This window comes from Oncorhynchus masou, chromosome 2 (assembly GCF_036934945.1).
Source record: "Oncorhynchus masou masou isolate Uvic2021 chromosome 2, UVic_Omas_1.1, whole genome shotgun sequence".
NCBI classification, from domain to species: Eukaryota; Metazoa; Chordata; class Actinopteri; order Salmoniformes; family Salmonidae; genus Oncorhynchus; species Oncorhynchus masou.
In genome coordinates, this window is record NC_088213.1 from 21,148,132 (window position 1) to 21,169,039 (window position 20,908).

A 20,908-nucleotide genomic window follows, 5' to 3' on the forward strand; every position below is an offset into this window, starting at 1 on the left:
CTCAAGGTTCCGTTTTAGGACCACTATTGTTTTCACTATATATTTTACCTCTTGGGGATGTCATTCGAAAACATAACATTAACTTTCACTGCTATGTGGAAGACACACAGCTGTACATTTCAATGAAACATGGTGAAGCCCCAAAATTGCCCTCGCTAGAAGCATGTGTTTCAGGCATAAGGAAGTGGGTGGCTGCAAACTTTCTACTTTTAAACTCGGACAAAACGGAGATGCTTGTTCTAGGTCCCAAGAAACAAAGAGATCTTCTGTTGAATCTGACAATTAATCTTAATGTTTGTACAGTCGTCTCAAATAAAACTGTGAAGGACCTCGGCGTTACTCTGGACCCTGATCTCTCTTTTGAAGAACATATCAAGACTGTTTCAAGGACAGCTTTTTTCCATCTACGTAAAATTGCAAAAATCAGAAACTTTCTGTCCAAAAATGATGCAGAAAAATTAATCCATGCTTTTGTCACTTCTAGGTTAGACTACTGCAATGCTCTACTTTCCGGCTACCCAGATAAAGCACTAAATAAACTTCAGTTAGTGCTAAATACGGCTGCTAGAATCCTGACTAGAACCCAAAAATTTGATCATATTACTCCTGTGCTAGCCTCCCTACACTGGCTTCCTGTCAAGGCAAGGGCTGATTTCAAGGTTTTACTGCTAACCTACAAAGCATTACATGGGCTTGCTCCTACCTATCTCTCTGATTTGGTCCTGCCGTACATACCTACGCGTACGCTACGGTCACAAGACGCAGGCCTCCTAATTGTCCCTAGAATTTCTAAGCAAACAGCTGGAGGCAGGGCTTTCTCCTATAGAGCTCAATTTGTATGGAATGGTCTGCCTACCCATGTGAGAGACGCAAACTCGGTCTCAACCTTTAAGTCTTTACTGAGGACTCATCTCTTCAGTGGGTCATATGATTGAGTGTAGTCTGGCCCAGGAGTGTGAAGGTGAATGGAAAGGCTCTGGAGCAACGAACCGCCCTTGCTGTCTCTGCCTGGCCGGTTCCCCTCTTTCCACTGGGATTCTCTGCCTCTAACCCCATTACAGGGGCTGAGTCACTGGCTAACTAGGGCTCTTTCATATTGTCCCTGGGAGGGGTGCGTCACTTGAGTGGGTTGAGTCACTGATGTGATCTTCCTCTCTGGGTTGGCCCACCCCCCTTGGGTTGTGCCATGGCGGAGATCTTTGTGGGCTATACTCGGCCTTGTCTCAGGATGGTAAGTTGGTGGTTGAAGATATCCCTCTCGTGGTGTGGGGGCTGTGCTTTGGCAAAGTGGGTGGGCTTATATCCTTCCTGTTTGGCCAAGTCCACGGGTGTCATCGGATGGGGCCACAGTGTCTCCTGACCCCTCCTGTCTCAATCTCCAGTATTTATGCTGCAGTAGTTTATGTGTCGGGGGGCTAGGGTCAGTTTGTTATATCTGGAGTACTTCTCCTGTCTTATCCGGTGTCCTGTGTGAATTTAAGTATGCTCTCTCTAATTATCTCTTTCTCACTTTCTTTCGCTCTCTCGGAGGACCTGAGCCCTAGGACCATGCCTCAGGACTACCTGACATGATGACTCCTTGCTGTCCCTAGTCCACCTGGCCATGCTGCTGCTCCAGTTTCAACTGTTCTGCCTGTGATTATTATTATTTGACCATGCTGGTCATTTATGAACATTTGAACATATTGGCCATGTTCTGTTATAATCTCCACCCGGCACAGCCAGAAGAGGGCTGGCCACCCCACATAGCCTGGTTCCTCTCTAGGTTTCTTCCTAGGTTTTGGCCTTTCTAGGGTGTTTTTCCTAGCCACCGTGCTTCTACAACTGCATTGCTTGCTGTTTGGGGTTTCAGGCTGAGTTTCTGTACAGCACTTTGAGATATCAGCTGATGTACGAAGAGCTATATAAATACATTTGATTTGATTTGATTTGATTCAATTTTGGTTTCATCAGGTCAGAGAATCTTGTTTCTCATGGCCTGAGAGTCCTTTAAGTGCCTTTTGGAAAACTCCAATCGGGCTGTCATGTGTCTTTTACTGAGGAGTGGCTTCCGTATGGCCTCAACCATAAAGGCCTGATTGGTGGAGTGCTGCAGAGATGGTTGTCCTTCTGGAATGTTCTCTCATCTCCGCAGAGGTACTCTGTCAGAGTGACCATCGGGTTCATGGTCACCTCCTTGACCAAGGCCCTTCTCCCCCGATTGCTCAGTTTGGCCAGGCGTCCAGCTCTTGGTGGTTCCAAACTTTTTCCATTTAAGAATGATGGAGGCCACCTTCAATGCTGCAGAAATGTTTTGGTACCCTTCCCCAGATCTGTGTCTGATATGCATTGTCAACTGTGGGACCTTATATAGACAGGTGTGTGCCTTTCCAAATCATGTCCAATCAATTGAATTTACCACAAGTGGACTCCAATCAAGTTGTAGAAACATCTCACTGATCAATGGAAACAGGATGCACCTGAGATCAATTTTGGGTATCATAACAAAGGGTCTGAATACGTATGTAAATAAGGTATTTCTGTCTTTATTTTTAATAAATGAGGTGGTTAGAGCTTTGGACTAGTAACCGGAAGGTTGCAAGTTCAAACCCCCGAGCTGACAAGGTTCTGTCGTTCTGCCCCTGAACAGGCAGTTAACCCACTGTTCCTAGGCCATCATTGAAATTAAGAATTTGTTCTTAACTGACTTGCCTAGTTAAATAAAGGTAAAAAAATGTTTTTCTAAAAACCTGTTTTCCCTTTGTCCTTATGGGGCAGTGTGTAGATTGATGAGGAAAAACATTTATTTAATCAATTTTAGAACAAGGCTTTAATAACGTAACAAAAGGTGGAAAAAGTCATTTCCAAATGCACTGTATATGATATTAATGTCAATAACACATTTGTCAGTGAAACGCATTTGAATTATTTTCCATCTCCTGTCCCCTCATTTGTTGGTGTTGTAGGTTGTACATGTCTGTGATAATAATGTCTGCTGGAGTGTTACAGCTGAAGAAGGTAGCCCTGTCTGAGCCAGAATGGCCCCTAGGATAGCAGCATACCTCCTGTTTCTGTAGCCTGAGGCAGTCTTTATGTACACCACCTGGACAGGATGGTCATGTGTGCATATATTTTCTCTATGGGTGGCCCCAGCGGGAATCAAACCAACGGGTTGCAAGTGCCATGCTCTACCGACGAAGCCACAAAGGACCACGTCTATAATACAGCCTGTAGTACACTGGCTTAGGTTGTAGAAATGTTGTAGCAGTGATATACTGTATGTTCATACTCACAAGAAGAACTTCTCGTCCCAGACAGGGTTGAGGTTCCCAAAGATGGTCTTGGTACGCCGTTTGGTCTTCCCTACCTGGACAGTCACATAGGGGTCACTGGAACCTGTCTTATCCTTGGCCTGCAGACCCTGGGCACACATCACTGGAGAGGGGGGGGGGAATAAAAACAGTGAGACTTGTTCCAGTCCAGCACTAATATACAGTATAATATACATATTAAAATATATGTAACACGTAAAGCCTGCAGGTTTAAGGCTTGTATTACTTGCTATGCACTAGTAGAGCCTTGTCCTATGTCTAATGTACGTATAGGTACCATAGCCATGTAAACGTGTCTCCAGTATAGCCAATCTGTTTGTTGGGGAAGCAGTGAATATCTGCCTCGCCCACAGACAGATACCTAAGAGAGACCAGTCCACCACCATCGCACATGACCATGCACAAGCACATACACACACACACACTACATTTAAATATATATATTTTTTATTTAGCAGATGCTCTTATCCAGAGCGACTTACGCTAATCTTAAGATAACTTGTTGAGACAACCACATATCACAGTCTTTGTAAATACATTGTTCCTCAATAAAGTTATCAGCAGAGTCAGTTCATGTAGGAAAAAACAAGTGCACTTGTGTTTTTTTATGGGGGAATAAGACTGAGATGTCTCATTAAAGATACAGCACTTAAAGATGCACTCCTGAACATCTGTCACTTCAGCCAGCAGTTTTGAAAGTGGTGTTCACGAGCCAAAACAGGTCCCCATTTCCTGTGTATTACATCATCCAAGTGTGTACTACATCATCCATTTCTTGTGATGTGTTAAAGGTGGAATATGCAGAAATCACTCCTCCATTTCCTGGTTGCTAAAATTCTAATAAGTTTATGTGATAAAACAAGCACTTATGGAATACAGTAATAGATTAGTAACACCTCCTCTTTCCAAGACATTGACTGAATTTTGTATTTATTTATTTCACCTTTATTCAACCAGGTAAGCTAGTTGAGAACAAGTTCTCATTTACAACTGTGACCTGGCCAAGACAAAGCAAAGTAGTGCGACAGAAACAACAGCACAGAGTTACACATGGAATAAACAAGCGTACAGTCAATAACACAATAGAAAAACAAAAGCCTATATACAGTGTGTGCAAATGACATGGCATGAGGAGGTAAGGCAATAAATAGAATATAGTAGCAAAGTAATTACAGTTTAGCAGATTTACACTGGAGTGATAAATAGCAGATGATGATGAGCAGATGGTGGTGTGTAAGTAGTGATACTGGTGTGCAGAATAGCAGCAAAGTAAATAAAAACAATATGGGGTTGAGGTAGATAGATTGGGTGGGCTATTTACAGATGGACTATGTACAGCTGCAGCGATCGGTTAGCTGCTCAGATAGTTGATGTTTAAAGTTAGTGAGTGAAATGTAAGTCTCCAGCTTCAACGATTTTTGCAATTCGTTCCAGTCACTGGCAGCAGAGAACTGGAAGGAAAGGCGGCCAAATGAGGTGTTGGCTTTGGGGATGACCAGTGAGATATACCTGCTGGAGCGCATGCTACTGGTGGGTGTTGTTATGGTGACCAGTGAGCTGAGATAAGGCAGAGCTTTACCTAGCATAGACTTGTAGATGACCTGAAGCCAGTGGGTCTGGCGACGAATATGTAGAGAGGGCCAGCCGACTAGAGCATAGAGGTCGCAGTGGTGGGTGGTATAAGGCACTTTGGTAAAAAAAATGGATGGCACTGTGATAGACTACATCCAATTTGCTGAGTAGAGTATTGGAAGCTATTTTGTAGACAACATCGCCAAAGTCGAGGATCGGCTAGGGTAAGTTTGGCAGCGTGAGTGAAGGAGGCTTTGTTGTGAAATGGAAAGCTGATTCTAGATTTGATTTTGGATTGGAGATGTTTGATATGAGTCTGGAAGGAGAGTTTACAGTCTAGCCAGACACCTAGGTATTTATAGTTGTCCATGTATTCTAGGTCAGAACTGTCCAGAGTAGTGATGCTAGTCGGGCGGGCGGTGCGGGCTGCAAATGGTTGAAAAGCATGCATTTGGTTTTACTAGCGTTTAAGAGCAGTTGGAGGCCACGGAAGCAGTGTTGTATGGCATTGAAGCTTGTTTGGAGGTTAGTTAACACAGTGTCCAAAGAAGGGCCAGATGTATACAGAATGGTGTCGTCTGCGTAGAGGTGGATCAGGGAATCACCCGCAGCAAGAGCGACATCATTGATATTTACAGAGAAAAGAGTCGGCCCGAGAATTGAACCCCGTGGTACCCCCATAGAGATTGCCAGAGGTCCGAACAACAGGCCCTCCGATTTAACAAACTGAACTCTGTCTGCTAAGTAGTTGGTGAACCAGGCAACGCAGTCATTTGAGAAACCAAGGCTATTGAGTCTGCCGATAAGAATATGTTGATCGACAGAGTCAAAAGCATTGGCCAGATCGATGAAGACGGCTGCACAGTACTGTTTTTTTTAATCAATGGCAGTTATGATATCGTTTAGTACCCTGAGCGTGGCTAAGGTGCACCCATGACCAGCTCGGAAACCGGATTGCACAGCGGAGAAGGTACGGTGGGATTCGAAATGGTCATTGATCTGTTTATTAACTTGGCTTTTGAAGACTTTAGAAAGGCAGGGCAGGATGGATATAGGTCTGTAACAGTTTGGGTCTAGAGTGTCACCCCCTTTGAAGAGGGGGATGACCGCAGCAGCTTTCCAATCTTTAGGGATCTCAGACAATACGAGAGGTTGAACAGACTGGTAATAGGGGTTGCATCAATGGCTGCGGATACTTTTTAGAAAGAGAGGGTCCAGATTGTCTAGCCCAGCTGATTTGTAACGGTCCAGGTTTTGCAGCTCTTTCATCTGCTATCTGGATTCTGGATTTGGGTGAAGGAGAAGCTGGGGAAGCCGGGCAAGTAGTTGTGGGGGTGTGGAGCTGTTGGCCGGGGTTGGGGTAGCCAGGAGGAAAGCATGGCCAGCCCGTGAATCCAGGTGAAAGCTATGATCCCTTATTGATGTCACTTGTTAAATCCTCTTCAATCAGTGTAGATGAAGGGGAGATGACAGGTTAAATAAGGAGTTGTAAGCCTCGAGCCAATTGAGACATGGATTGTGTATGTGTTCCATCAGAGGGTGCATATTTAAGCGCCTTTGAACGGGGTATGGTAGTTTGTACCCGGCGCACTGGTTTGAGTGTGTCAGGAATTGCAATGCTGCTGGGTTTTTCACAATAAACAGTTTCCCGTGTGTATCAAGAACGATTCACCACCCAAAGGGCATCCAGCCAACTTGACACAACTGTGGAAAGCTTTTGAGTCAACATGTGCCAGCATCCCTGTGGAACACTTTCGACACCTTACAGAGAGTCCATACCCCTATGAATTGAGGCTGTTCTGAAGGCAAAAGGGGGGGCAACTCAATATTTGGAAGGTGTTTCCTAATGTTTTGTACACTCAGTGTACAGTTTAGAGAATCATTGTACCATCTAAATCTCTGTTAAACATGTTTCCAATAACCCAAAATATAGTTTTTCAGCTGTTTGAAGCTGGTATACAAAACCGATGGTAAAAGATGCAAACACTAAACTTAACGACAGGAAGCACAGAAACTCTACACATAGAACAGATCTACCGAGTCTTATATTTGCCTTCAATAAGAATGACAGATCTATAACTCACATTTTTATGTTAATTTGGTCAGGTCGGCCAAAAAGTTAAATATTATAGCTTTAAGATTTTGCAATTTGTGTGATATGTTCCATCTTCAACTTGACATTTGTCCTATATTTTCATTTCATCCCAGCCCCCGTGGGAGGCCTTTTGCCTTTTCCTAGGCCGTCATTGTAAATAATAATTTGTTCTTAACTGACTTGCCTAGTTAAATAAAGGTTAAATAAAATGCCCTAGCCAGACTATACCAACAACAACTACTTGCTGAAAGACAAAATATACTTAGGTTGGCTACTCTTCCAGAGACTATTTGTCTTCCCAGGCTATAGATGAGGCACACACACACACACACACACACACACACACACACACACATAGACACACACCCTCACCAACACAGACACACAACCTATACCCCATTAACAGCTCCCCCCACACACCCTGCTAAAACACACCCTGCTCCACACACCCTGCTCCACACACCCTGCTCCACACACCCTGCTCCACACACCCTGCTCCACACACCCTTAACCATCCATCTCAGACAGGAAGTAGTATTTCCCAGCCCCATAAAAGGTAAAAGGACACTGGACATTAAATATGTATGAGTGACACTCTGTATTATTCATGGTACATAACTCCCCCAGCCAGCCCCTCTGCTGTCGCTGACAGAGACTGGTGGGCCGGGCTCTCAAAGATACCACAAATGAGAAGCTACAGCCTCGTGTTGCCCCCGGCAGCAAGAACTACAATACAATGAGAGAGAGGGGGGAGAGGGGATGAGAGGGAGAGAGCGAGGGGATACAGGGGATAGACAGAGATGGAGAAGAAATGGCAGAGAGAGAGTGAAAAGGGAGAAAAGGGGGAGAGAGAGGGGTATCGGAGAGAGAGAGGGTGATGTGGAAAGGGAGAGGGAGGAGTGAAAAGAGGTGGAAAGAATAGAAAGAGGCAGAGAATGGCTGATGTCTATGTTGGCTCTGTATAATGTAGTAAAATATACCGCAACTACAGAGCTGAGTGATGGAGAGAAAAAGAGAGAGATAGAGGGGGAGAGATATAGAAAGTGAGAGGGGTAAGGGTGGAAAGATAGAAAAAATCAGTGATGGAGAGAGGGAGTTTATGAAGTATACTGTATTCTCCTTCCTACAGCAGTCTATACAAATCCACTGATCCAGGGCTGGGATGTAGCAGTTAGCTGATGCAGAACATTCACATCTCACGGCTGCCTATCTATCTACCGCCAAAGTGCTACACAATCAATGTGTGTCTGTGTTCATCAAATGAATACATAAATAAAGAGTCAATAAGCCGGTTCTAAAACAGGACGTTGGATAAGGCCATAGAGATAGATGGGAGCGGGAGGCAGTTTTTCTCTCTGTCTCAGTCTCTTGGGGATTGATTGACACACACAATGAATGGCAGGAATGCTAGCTAGGCAATAATATAGCTCAGCTCAGCCCAACCTGGTGTAATTTAGCCCAGAGGAACTGTATGCTCTAGTCGCACCGCTGCAAGGTAATACATGCACACACACATCACCTATAGGACGGAGCACAGAATCAGCCACAGTGGTGTATCGCCCTTCCAGCTATGTGCCTTGCTCAAGACGATCTGAAGACATTTATTATAGTCCAGCAAACCTTCCCAGCACCAGGGCTCAGAGATTGTGTTAAGATGTGATGTTGACCTTGTTGGACCACTAGGAGGTTCCCTCCAGTATAGCCTGCTTGGATAGGGGCGAGGGCTTAGTTCATAGTGTTGATACTACTAACCTGTGATGTTGACCTTGGTGGACCACTAGGAGGTTCCCTCCAGTATAGCCTGCTTGGATAGGGGCGAGGGCTTAGTTCATAGTGTTGATACTACTAACCTGTGATGTTGACCTTGGTGGACCACTAGGAGGTTCCCTCCAGTATAGCCTGCTTGGCTAGGGGCGAGGGCTTAGTTCTTAGTGTTGGTACTACTAACCTGTGATGTTGACCTTGGTGGACCACTAGGAGGTTCCCTCCAGTATAGCCTGCTTGGCTAGGGGTGAGGGCTTAGTTCATAGTGTTGGTACTACTAACCTGTGATGTTGACCTTGGTGGACCACTAGGAGGTTCCCTCCAGTATAGCCTGCTTGGCTAGGGGCGAGGGCTTAGTTCTTATTGTTGATACTACTAACCTGTGATGTTGATCTTGGCGGACCACTTGGAGGTTCCCTCCAGTATAGCCTGCTTGGCTAGGGGCGAGGGCTTAGTTCATAGTGTTGATACTACTAACCTGTGATGTTGATCTTGGCGGACCACTTGGAGGTTCCCTCCAGTATAGCCTGCTTGGCTAGGGGCGAGGGCTTAGTTCATAGTGTTGATACTACTAACCTGTGATGTTGATCTTGGCGGACCACTTGGAGGTTCCCTCCAGCACTGCTTGCTTGGCGGTCTTCAGGTGTCCAGTGAAGTCCTCTTTAGAGATCCCAAACATCTCCTGGATGACCTCAAACACCTCAGGCCGGTTCTTCTCCCTGATCTTCATCCTCTCCTTCATGGCCATGATGATGTTCAGGGTCTTGTCTTCAGCGCCATGCTTAGAACTCTTCTCCACCGCCCCTAGACCACCACACACACACAGGAAAATACACACAACACACGCTCACACAACACACACACACACACACACACACACACACACACACACACACACACACACACACACACACACACACACACACACAAAGAGAGAGAGAGAGAAAAAACACACCATTACAAATTAGGTTACAGCATTGTGCTTATAACTCTTGTCCACCACCCTTAGATGTCCTCTGGCCCATCTATCAAACACACAGATAACTTTCTCACATGCTCTTTGTGGACTCTATCTCTCTTTCTCTTCCTTTCTCTTTTGGGTATCTTGTCCCTAGAACACAATGGGAAGCAGTTGTTGTAGGAGGAGAAGGTTACAAATACTGTCTGTGATTAGAATACAGTTAGAAGCCTCCTTTAGTCTGTGTGTTTGTGTGTGTGAGTAGGGGGTAGGGGTTAGAAAGACCTTGGCTACGGCCCATCTCTCAAACACACACTTCTGCTTTCTCCTCATGCTTTTATTGGACCCTCCCTCCCTCCTCTCCCTCCCTCCCTCCCTCCCTCCCTCCCTCCCTCCCCCTCCTCCTCCCTCCTTCTCTCCCTCCCCCTCTCCCCTCTACCTTCCCTCCCTCTCCCCTCTCCCCTCCCTCCCTCCCTCTCCCTCCCCTCCCCCCTCCCCCCTCTCCCTCCCTCTCTCCCCTCCCTCCCTCCTCCCTCTCCCTCCCCCCTCTCCCTCCCTCCCCTCCCCCCTCTCTCCCCTCCCCCTCCCCCTCCCCTCCTCCCCTCCCTCCCTCTCTCTCCCCTCCCTCCCTCTCTCCCCTCTCTCCCTCTCCCTCCCCCTCTCCCCTCTCTCCTCTCCCCTCTCCCTCTCCCTCTCTTTCCCCCTCTCCTTCTCCCTTCTCTCCCCTCCCTCTCTCCCTCTCTTCCCTCTTCCCTCCCTCCCCTCCCTCCCTCCCTCTTTCTCCCTCTCTCCCCCCTCCCCCTCCCCCTCGCTCTTTTACACCCCTTCTCTCTCCTCCTCTAATCGAGTTATCTCGCCTGTCATCTTTGGCGAGGTCAAATTAAATATGAATCATCATTTGAATAAAACACTATGTATTCGTCCCAAATTACGCTGTTTTCCCTACATAGGGTAGTAATAAAAGTAGTGCAGTACTAAAAGTAGTGCAGTACTAAACGTAGTGCAGTACTAAAAGTAGTGCAGTATGTAGGGATTAGAGGGCCATTTGGGACGCACACAGAGAGTTCTATCATTCAGAGTGGAGCTAATCCAGTTACAGAGAGTGACGGTCCTGGGGATAACGTGTCACCGTCTACTGTCATCCAATCATAAAACACTAGGATAAACCTCTAGATACGACCCAAAACATGACCTGCTACTGTAGGACAGAGGTAATCAGATTAAATAAACATTACAGTAGCAAGATGTAGAGGGTGTGAGTGTGTTATAGTGCAAACACATTTGAGAGCTAGCTACACTAGCCGGGAGGCAGAGAGTAATGTCATACTGAGAGTCAGAGGAGACACCCTCCCTGTAAGGCTGGAGCCAACAGCTGGACGGATGCGGACACACACACACACACACACACACACACACACACACACACACACACACACACACACACACACACACACACACACACACACACACACACACACACGGACAGCTTGTGTATGCTATATGGAGCAAAACAAACAAGCTGTAAAAGCAGGCATCTGCGATTCAGCACCACTGAAGTGGTCAGCAACAGAATGTGGATTCTGAAGTTCAGCACCACAGGATAGTGGACAGCGCTACCATAGCTCCCATTGTAAATAATAGCGGAATAAATTGCAACTAAAGGAAGATAGAACTCTCCCATTGTTGCATTGAATCCGTAACCACATATGAATGTGTGTGTGTGTGCGTGTGTGCGTGTGTGTGCGTGTGTGTGTGCGTGCGTGTGTGTGTGTGTGTGTGTGTGTGAGTCTGTGTGAGTCTGTGTGAGTCTGTGTGAGTGTGTGCGTGCGAGTGAGTGGGAGTGCGAGCGAATGGGAGTGCAAATCTGTGTTTCTGGGAGTGAGCCTGTGTGTGTGTGTGAGTGCATTTCCTTACTTTGTAGACAGTCGGCATTGAGTAGATCCTGACACTTCTCATGGCATTTGACACCACACTCAGAGCAGCGCATACCCTGCCTGGCGATGCCCCACAGCAGGCCCTCACACTCATGGCAGTAGGTTGGGGCGGTGGCCGTCCACACCTCAAAGTTATGAGGCGTCGTAGACGAGATGGGATAGATCAACGCCTGCAACGTCTTCCTAAACACATGCAGTTTCTGGAGAGGAGGAGAGATGGTGGAGAGGAGAGGAGAAGACGGCAGAGGAGGAAGAAAGAAGGTGAGAGTAGAGGAGAAGAGAGGGAGGGTCCAATACAAGCATGAGGAGGGAGAGAGAGGGGGAGAGGAGAGGAGAAGGGGGCAAAGGAGGGAGAGAGGGGAGAGGAGGGAGAGAGGGCAGAGGAGGGAGAGAGGGCGGGGAGTGGGAGAGAAGGGGGCAAAGGAGGGGAGGGGGAGGGAGGGAGAAGGGGGGCAAAGAGGGAGGAGGGAGGAGAGGGGGAGAGGGAAGAGGGCCGAGGAGGGAGAGAGGGCGGGGAGAGGAGAAGAGAAGAGGGCGAGGAGGAGGGAGAGGCGGGGGAGAAGAAGAGGGCCGAGGAGGGAGAGGGGCGGGGAGAGGAGAAGAAGAGGGCCGAGGAGGGAGGGAGAGAGGGCGGGGAGAGGAGAAGAGAAGAGGGCCGAGGAGGGAGAGAGAGGGCGGGGAGAGGAGAAGAGAAGAGGGCCGAGGAGGGAGAGAGGGCGGGGAGAGGAGAAGAGAAGAGGGCCGAGGAGGGAGAGAGGGCGGGGAGGGAGAAGAGAAGAGGGCCGAGGAGGGAGGAGGGCGGGGAGAGAGGGAGGGCCGAGGAGGGAGAGAGGGGGGGGGGGAGGAGAAGAGAAGAGGGCCGAGGAGGGAGAGAGGGCGGGGAGAGGAGGGAGAGAGGGGCGAGGAGGGAGAGAGGGTGGGGAGAGGAGAAGAGAAGAGGGCCGAGGAGGGAGAGAGGGCGGGGAGAGGAGAAGAGAAGAGGGCCGAGGAGGGAGAGAGGGTGGGGAGAGGAGGGAGAAAGAGAGGAGAAGAGAGAGACAGAACGAGAAAAATAGAGAAGAAAAGAGAGGGGAGAAAGAAAGTAGGTGGAATTGAGAGGTCAGATGTCAGATTATAAAACAGACACACAAACTCCTAGAGGTAAAGGGAGAAGGTCTAAGGCCAGAGGTCACTGTAAAGGTCAAGTGTCCCCAGGGTCAGTCCAGTCTCATTAAAACTTAAATGAGCTATAGCACTGTGTTGCTTTGAACCCCATCGCTATAAGCTACTGTCTAATATGATAATAATGGCTGTGTCCACAATACTAAATTCCCCTTATAGTGTACATTATGCTTACCACACACAGCTTTAGGCTGCTTTTAAATGCTATCCTATGCTCCATATAGTGCACTAAAAGTAGTGTGTATTATGCTGACCCTACACTGCTATAGGCTACTTTCTAATAAGGCTACTTTCCCAACAAGATCTCACGGTTTGACCAATTTTTCTTCAGATTCTGATGCAACGTGGTAGGGGTACATTTTAATTTATTAAATGAACACTGAAAAAACAACAAATACAAAACTAAACGTAAAGTCTAGTAGGGCTAAACAGCAAAGTACCAAAACAATACAGACGCAAACGAAATGTGATGTTCTGGGCTGCTCACAGGCAGCTACACAAAAACAAGATCCCACAAACAACAGTGGAAATGAGTTCTCTGGAGCGGTGAATCACGCTTCACCATCTGTAAGTCCGACGGACTAATCTTGGTTTGGCGAACGCCAGAACTCTACCTGCCCCCATGCATAGTGCCAACCATAAAGTTTGGTGAAGGAGGAATAATAGTCTGGGGCTTTTGGTTCGGGTTAAGTTTCAGTGAAGGGAATTTTTAAGCTACAGCATGAAATGATATGCTGTGCTTCCAACTTCGTGGTAACAGTTTGGGGAAGGCCCTTTCCTGATTCAGCATGACAATGCCCCCGTGCACAAAGCCAGGTCCATACAGAAATGGTTTCCTGAGATCGGTGTGGAAGATTTTAACTGACCTGCACAGAGCCCTGCTTTGAAATGGAACGCAAACTACGAGTGTAATCTTTACTGTTACTTTCTGATCGTTTATTTCACTTTTGTTAATTATCTATTCCACTTGCTTAGGCAATGTAAACATGTTTCCAATGCCAATAAAGCTCTTTGAATTGACGTGCGTGCATGTGTGATGTGTGTGTGTGTGTGTGTGCTGTGATCAGCCGTGCTGCTGGAGAATGAAAGCAGAGGCTTGAATCCCTAGCGAGTGTTGCCAGCCACTGTACTGAAAGAATCAATGGGTGCAGTAAATTTGCCTTTTACAATGTGAGAGAGACATAGAGAGGTGACATACTGCCCTCCCTGACACAACGACGATTTCTCTATTGAGTACTTCTCCTTCCTCCTCCCTCTCTCCCTCTCTCTCTCCCTCTCCCAGCCTCCACTCCTCCTTCTCTTCCCTCCACCTCACTCAAATATAAATTACTGCACTCCCTCTCTCACACACACACACACACACACACACACACACACACACACACACACACACACACCACACAGCAGGCTGCTGAGCCCTCTAAAACTATAGCCCCAGAGGAGAGCCCTGGATAAGAGCATCCCCCTCTTCCCTTTCCCATCAGCCACATCAGCCCTGCATTTTTAATCCCCCTCCTCACTGTCCTGTTTAATACAGGCCTGTCAGATGTGGATAAGTAGCAGGTGAGTCACATCCTCACTGTAACTTTTAAGAATGAAACCTGCCAGCTACCAGCTGTCTGCATGACTTTTAGCTGCTAGCCAGCTAGCTGCTGTATCTCAGAGAGAGAGAGAGACAGATGGAGAGAGAGGGAGAGATGGAGGAGAGAGAGAGAGAGGAGAGAGAGAGAGAGAGAGAAAGAGAGAGAGAGAGGGAGAGAGAGAGAGAGAGAGAGAGAGAGAGAGAGAGAGAGAGAGAGAGAGAGAGAGAGAGAGAGAGAGAGAGAGAGAGAGAGATGTTAAATGTCTGGTTTACTTTGACTACATCCATAATGCGTTTATTACACATTTATAAGCATTTCTTGAAAAAAAGCATTTCAGGAACGTGTTATAACAGGTCCCAACCGCATTGTTAAAGGTTAACAAAATATATCCATAGCATTTCTACAGCGCATTCATGTCATGCTATGCAAGAGCTCATATTTAGGTGTCTTAATAGATACATCATTACATTAACAGAGTGGTGTCATCATTTTGGCTGTTCTCAAAAGTGTGCTTCTGCCATGCCAGCGTGGCAGAATCTTCAAGCACCATTGAAAAGAAGAAGGTAAATCATGGGCCTATACCGGCCGGTGAGGGACATGGAGCTGGTGCAGGCTATATATGGGCCTATACCGGCCGGTGAGGGACATGGAGCTGGTGCAGGCTATATATGGGCCTATACCGACCGGTGAGGGACATGGAGCTGGTGCAGGCTATATATGGGCCTATACCGGCCGGTGAGGGACATGGAGCTGGTGCAGGCTATATATGGGCCTATACCGGCCGGTGAGGGACATGGAGCTGGTGCAGGCTATATGGGCCTATACCGGCCGGTGAGGGACATGGAGCTGGTGCAGGCTATATATGGGCCTATACCGGCCGGTGAGGGACATGGAGCTGGTGCAGGCTATATATCAGCATCATTTTCAAAGCATGGTTTGGCCTTTTGGCATATTCACTAACACTGGTATGGAAGAAGCACACTTCTGATAACAGACATAATGATGACACTACGCTGTCATTGTTATAATGCATCTATTATTAAGATACCTGAATATGAGCTCTTGCATAGAATGACATGAATGCGGTATAGATATGCTATGGATATATTCCATGAACCTTTAATATTGTGGTAAGGACCTGTTATAACAAGCTCATGAAATGCTTATAGATGTATAGTAAATGGATATGTAGTCAATAATTACCAACTACGGTAGATATCAACTTGGCAAGTTCCCCAACGCCAGTGTATATAATGTCAAATCAAATCAAATGTTATTTGTCACATGCGCCGATTAAACAACAAGTGTCGACCTTACAGTGAAATGCTTACTGACACACCTTTAACCAACAATGCAGGTTTAAGAAAAATACCCCCAAAATAAGCAACAAAGTAACAAATAATTAAAGAGCAACAGTAAAATAACAATAGCGAGGCTTTATACAGGGGGTACCGGTACAGAGTCAATGTGGAGGGTCAATGTATTGTCCAGTTAGTGTGCATTTTTTATATGTAGAGATTTCCATTTCTGAAGATAGACACACAGACAGTCATCCTCTGCCTGATCTTTCTGCTCCAAAAAGCAAAGCAGAGAGAGAGAAAAGAGAGAGAAGAGAGAAAGAGAAAGAGAGAGAGAAAGAGAGAAGAGAAAGAGAGAGAGAGAAAAGAGAGCAAGGCGCTAGATAAAAGAGACGGGGAGAGAGAAGAGAGATAGAGATAAAAGAGAGGGAGAGAGAGGGAGGGCAAGCGGGAGAGGGGGGGAGGAGGGTAGTTGGCTATAAAACATCTGTCCTGAGTGGACGAGTTTGTCAATCTCCCTGCTGCTGGATTAATGACATTAGAGACACCAGACTAGCTCACAGTGACGCCGTCACTGCGCTCTCCTCTCCTCTCCTCTCCTCTCTTGCTTTTTTTCTTTCCTCTCCATCTCTCTCATCCGTTTCTCAATCCTCTCCCATGCCCCTCTCTCCTCTCCTCTTCTCTCCTCTCCTCTCTTGCTTTTTTCTTTCCTCTCCTCCTTCTCTCTCATCCGTTTCTCAATCCTCTCCCATGCCCCTCTCTCCTCTCCTCTCCTCTCCTCTCTTGCTTTTTTTCTTTCCTCTCCTCCTTCTCTCTCATCTGTTTCTCAATCCTCTCCCATGCCCCTCTCCTCCTCTCCTCTCCTCTCCTCTTCTCTTCTCTTCTCTTCTGCTTTTTTTCTTTCCTCTCCTCCTTCTCTCTCATCCGTTTCTCAATCCTCTCCCATGCCCCTATCTCCTCTCCTCTCCTCTCCTCTCCTCTCCTCTCCTCTCTTGCTTTTTTTCTTTCCTCTCCTCCGTTTCTCAATCCTCTCCCATGCCCCTCACTTCTCTCCTCTCCTCTCCTCTTCTCTCCTCTCCTCTCCTGCTTTTTTTCTTTCCTCTCCTCCTTCTCTCTCATCCGTTTCTCAATCCTCTCCCATGCCCCTCTTCTCCTCCTCTCCTCTCCTCTCCTCTCCTCTCCTCTCCTCTCCTCTCCTCTCCTCTCCTCTCCTCTCCTCTCCTCTCTTGCTATTTTTCTTTCCTCTCCTCCATCTCTCTCATCCATTTCTCAATCCTCTCCCATGCCCCTCTCTTCTCTCCTCTCCTCTCCTCTCTTCTCTTCTCTTCTCTCCTCTCCTCTCTTGCTTTTTTCTTTCCTCTCCTCCTTCTCTCTCATCCGTTTCTCAATCCTCTCCCATGCCCCCTCTCTCCTCTCCTCTCCCCTCTTCTTTTTTTCTTTCCTCTCCTCCTTCTCTCTCATCCGTTTCTCATTCCTCTCCCTCCTTCTCTCCTCTCTCTCCTCTCTCTCTCCTTTCTCTCCTCTCTTGCTTCATCCGTTTTTCTCTCCTCTCCTCCCTCTCTCTCATCCTTGCTTTTTTTCTTTCCTCTCCTCCCTCTCTCTCATCCGTTTCTCAATCCTCTCCCATGCCCCTCTCTCCTCTCCTCTCCCCTCTTGCTTTTTTTCTTTCCTCTCCTCCTTCTCTCTCATCCGTTTCTCATTCCTCTCCCATGCCCCCTCTCTCCTCTCCTCTTCTCTCCTCTCTTGCTTTTTTCTTTCCTCTCCTCCCTCTCTCTCATCCGTTTCTCAATCCTCTCCCATGCCCCTATCTCCTCTCCTCTCCTCTCCTCTCTTGCTTTTTTTCTTTCCTCTCCTCCTTCTCTCTCATCCGTTTCTCAATCCTCTCCCATGCCCCTCTCTTCTCTCTTCTCTTCTCCTCTCCTCTCTCCTCTCCTCTCCTCTCTTGCTTTTTTCTTTCCTCTCCTCCTTCTCTCTTATCCGTTTCTCAATCCTCTCCCATGTACCTCTTCTCTCCTCTCCTCTCTTGCTTTTTTTCTTTCCTCTCCTCCTTCTCTCTCATCCGTTTCTCAATCCTCTCCCATGCCCCTCTTCTCTCCTCTCCTCTCCTCTCTTGTTTTTTTTCTTTCCTCTCCTCCTTCTCTCTCATCCGTTTCTCAATCCTCTCCCATGCCCCTCTCTTCTCTTCTCCTCTTCTCTCCATTACTCCTCCTCTCCTCTTATACCCTCTCATTTCTCCTCTAATCCCTCTTCCCTCTCTCCTCTCCTCCCTATCCTCTTTCCGCTCCTTTCCTCCCTATCTCCTCTAATCTCTAATCTCTCTTCCCTCTTTCCTCTCTCCTCTCATCCCTATCCTCTTCCTCTCAGCAGCATATGGGTGTTTACAGTGTAATCTGAGATACAGTTATCTTAGGGATGTTCTTTTGTCAATTTAGCAGATAAAACACCAACATCTGCTCGCCCTACTTAAAACCACACAAGGACTACTACTCCTGTATGCAGCTTCACTCGGGACTACAAATCCCATTATATGCAGCTGCATTTAGGACTAAATTTCCCATCCACAGCTACACTCAGGACTACAGATCCCACAATCTGAAGCTACACTAAGGACTACAGATCACACAATCTGCAGCGACACTAATGACTACCGATCCCATAATCTGCAGCTACACTAAGGACTACAGATCCCATAATATGCAACTACACATGGGACGACAGATCGCACATTCTGCAGCTATTAAAGGATCAGTGATCCGACCTCAGGCAGTTGAGCTAACATAGGCTAATGTGATTAGCATGAGGTTGTAAGAAACAAAAAAATCCCAGGACATAGACTTATCTGATATGGGCAGAAAGCTTGTTAATCTAACTGGACTGTCCAATTTACAGTAGCTATTACAGTGAAATAATACCATGCTATTGAGGAGAGTGCACAATTATGAACATGACAATATATTAATAAACCAATTAGGTACATTTGGGCAGTCTTGATACAACATTTTGAATAGATGTGCAATAGTTAATTGGATCATATTAAAACTTTGCACATACACTGATATCTAGTGGCCATCTTAGTGGCCAAAGTCTAATTTGCGCCTAGGCTAGAATAATTCATTATGGCCTTTCTCTTGCATTTCAAAGATGATGGTTCAATTTTTTTTTTTAATCTTTGTATTATCTTTTGCCAGATGTAATGTGTTATATTCTCCTACATTAATTTCACATTTCGACAAACTTTAAAGTGTTTCTTTTCAAATGGTATCAAGAAAATGCATATCCTTGCTTCAGGTCCTGAGCTACAGGCAGTTAGATGTAAAAAAGGAGCGGATGCTGAAGAGGTTTATACACGGGTTTCCTGGACCCCCAGCCATTATATTTACTTGAACAATTCTAAAACTATCACACCTGATCCAACTAGCCAACTATTTAACTAGCTTAACTAATTAAGACCTTGAATAGGTCAATCAGGTGAGCTAGTTCAGGGCTAAAAAAATTCATAAACATCTGAGGGTCCCTGGGGAGAGGTTTGAAAACCACTGAACTACACAACTGTAATACAGTAAACTACATTACTGTAATAACAATATAATGAACATTACTTTGACAGTGTAATAACGTTACCTACAAATCTTATAAATTAACATAATAGTTACCTACAATAATGTCAATTTCTGTGATAGACAGCATTACTGGTACGGCATTAGTGATATTAGGAAATGTAGCATCCTATCCAACTATCTTTATTTATTTAGTGGGAGGAGAGGATTGGAGGGAGGGAGGGAGATGAGGATTGGAGGGAGGGAAAGAGATGAGGATTGCAATCAATTAAAGCAGAAAGCTCTGGAGGTCAGCGGAAAGGAAAACAAATTCTCCCTCCATCGATTAAAATGTCTCTCTCTCTTTCTGATTCTTGTACAGCACAGCACAGCAGTGTTCATCATTAAGCAGATTGTCTCTCAGCAGCATTACTCTCTACCTGTTCATTCCTACTGTACTGACAAGCTAATAAAGCTAATATACTCTCTACAGTGATGAAACAGCCTAATCTAGTTATTTAGTCTGACCAAATCTATCTTCTAGCTGGACACTGCCAAGCAGCTCTTGTGACATTCATCTCTGAACACACACACACTTGTGGACGGACACAATGAAAGCACCTCCCACCCACCCACCCACACACACACACACACACACACACACACACGTGCGCGCGCACACACGCACACGCACACGCACACGCACACTGACAGTTTTAACATGACTGCAGGGGTCCATGTCTGTATGTGTCAAAGCTCCCCAACCCCCAACTCTGTGTGCCCCCTTAACCCCCCGTGGCAGTGCTTTTGCCTTTATGCATGGCCATCACATTCGTCCCTCCCCCTTTTTACCCCTGGGTGATCTGATTGTCCAGTGATTTACATGCAGGCAGTGAGTGGGGCGACCTACCAGGTCCTCGTTGTTCAGGGTCGATCTTGTCACCAGGGCGAACGAGATGCCTGCCTTTCGAGCAGCGAGAGTCTGGGAAAGAGAGAGAGAGAGAAAGAGACAGAGAGAGAGGGAGTAGACAGAGAGAGAGAGAGAGTGGGGGGGGTGGTAGACAGAGAGAAAGAGAGAGGGGGGGAGTAGAGAGAGAGAAAGAGAGAGAGGAGGGGGGAGTAGACAGAGAGAAAGAGAGAGAGGAGGGGGGAGTAGACAGACAGAGAGAGAGAGAGAGAGAGAGAGAGAGAGAGAGAGAGAGAGAGAGAGAGAGAGAGAGAGAGACAAGAAGAGACTAAATTAATGCAACTAAGAACCATGACACCATATTACTAATCAAACAAAGTGGTTTTCTAGCACTGCAATAGGATTGTCACTCTCCTTAAGAAGCAGGGTCATGGGGGGGTCAAATATCTTCTAATACTGAACATGACTATCGTATCACTGTGGTGTCTGCCATAGAAATGACTGTCTATTCCTCACTTTCAGCAGGTCTCTATAGTTGTTGAGCCAGAATCAGGATGCATTCCCAAGGATGCCATATCTCCTGTGTAATGTACAGTATTTTGACCTGAGCACTACTGCTCAAAAGTAGTGCACTCTATAGGAAATAGGGTGCCATTTGGAGTCAGCACAGAGAGATTAGCCCTTTGTCTTGTTTGCGGCCATAACAGCCGGACCAACTGAGAAGATAAGAGATGGAGCAACAAACGTCCCGGCCCCAGCCATCACAGACCCTCACGGAAGTAGAAGTGG

At 46.6% G+C, this 20,908-nt stretch overlaps 1 protein-coding gene across 1 annotated transcript in view; it reads right to left on the reverse strand.

Annotated features, from left to right (window-relative positions):
• Positions 1–20,908, reverse strand: part of LOC135556793 (protein unc-13 homolog C-like) — a 197,187-nt gene that overhangs the window by 130,445 nt on the left and 45,834 nt on the right. Inside the window, exons 7-10 of the mRNA XM_064990238.1 lie at positions 20,123–20,194; positions 11,615–11,834; positions 9,319–9,546; positions 3,273–3,414 (exon numbers count right to left, since the gene is read on the reverse strand). Of these exons, the coding sequence (XP_064846310.1) occupies positions 3,273–3,414; positions 9,319–9,546; positions 11,615–11,834; positions 20,123–20,194 (662 nt within the window). The remainder of the gene's footprint in view (positions 1–3,272; positions 3,415–9,318; positions 9,547–11,614; positions 11,835–20,122; positions 20,195–20,908) is intronic.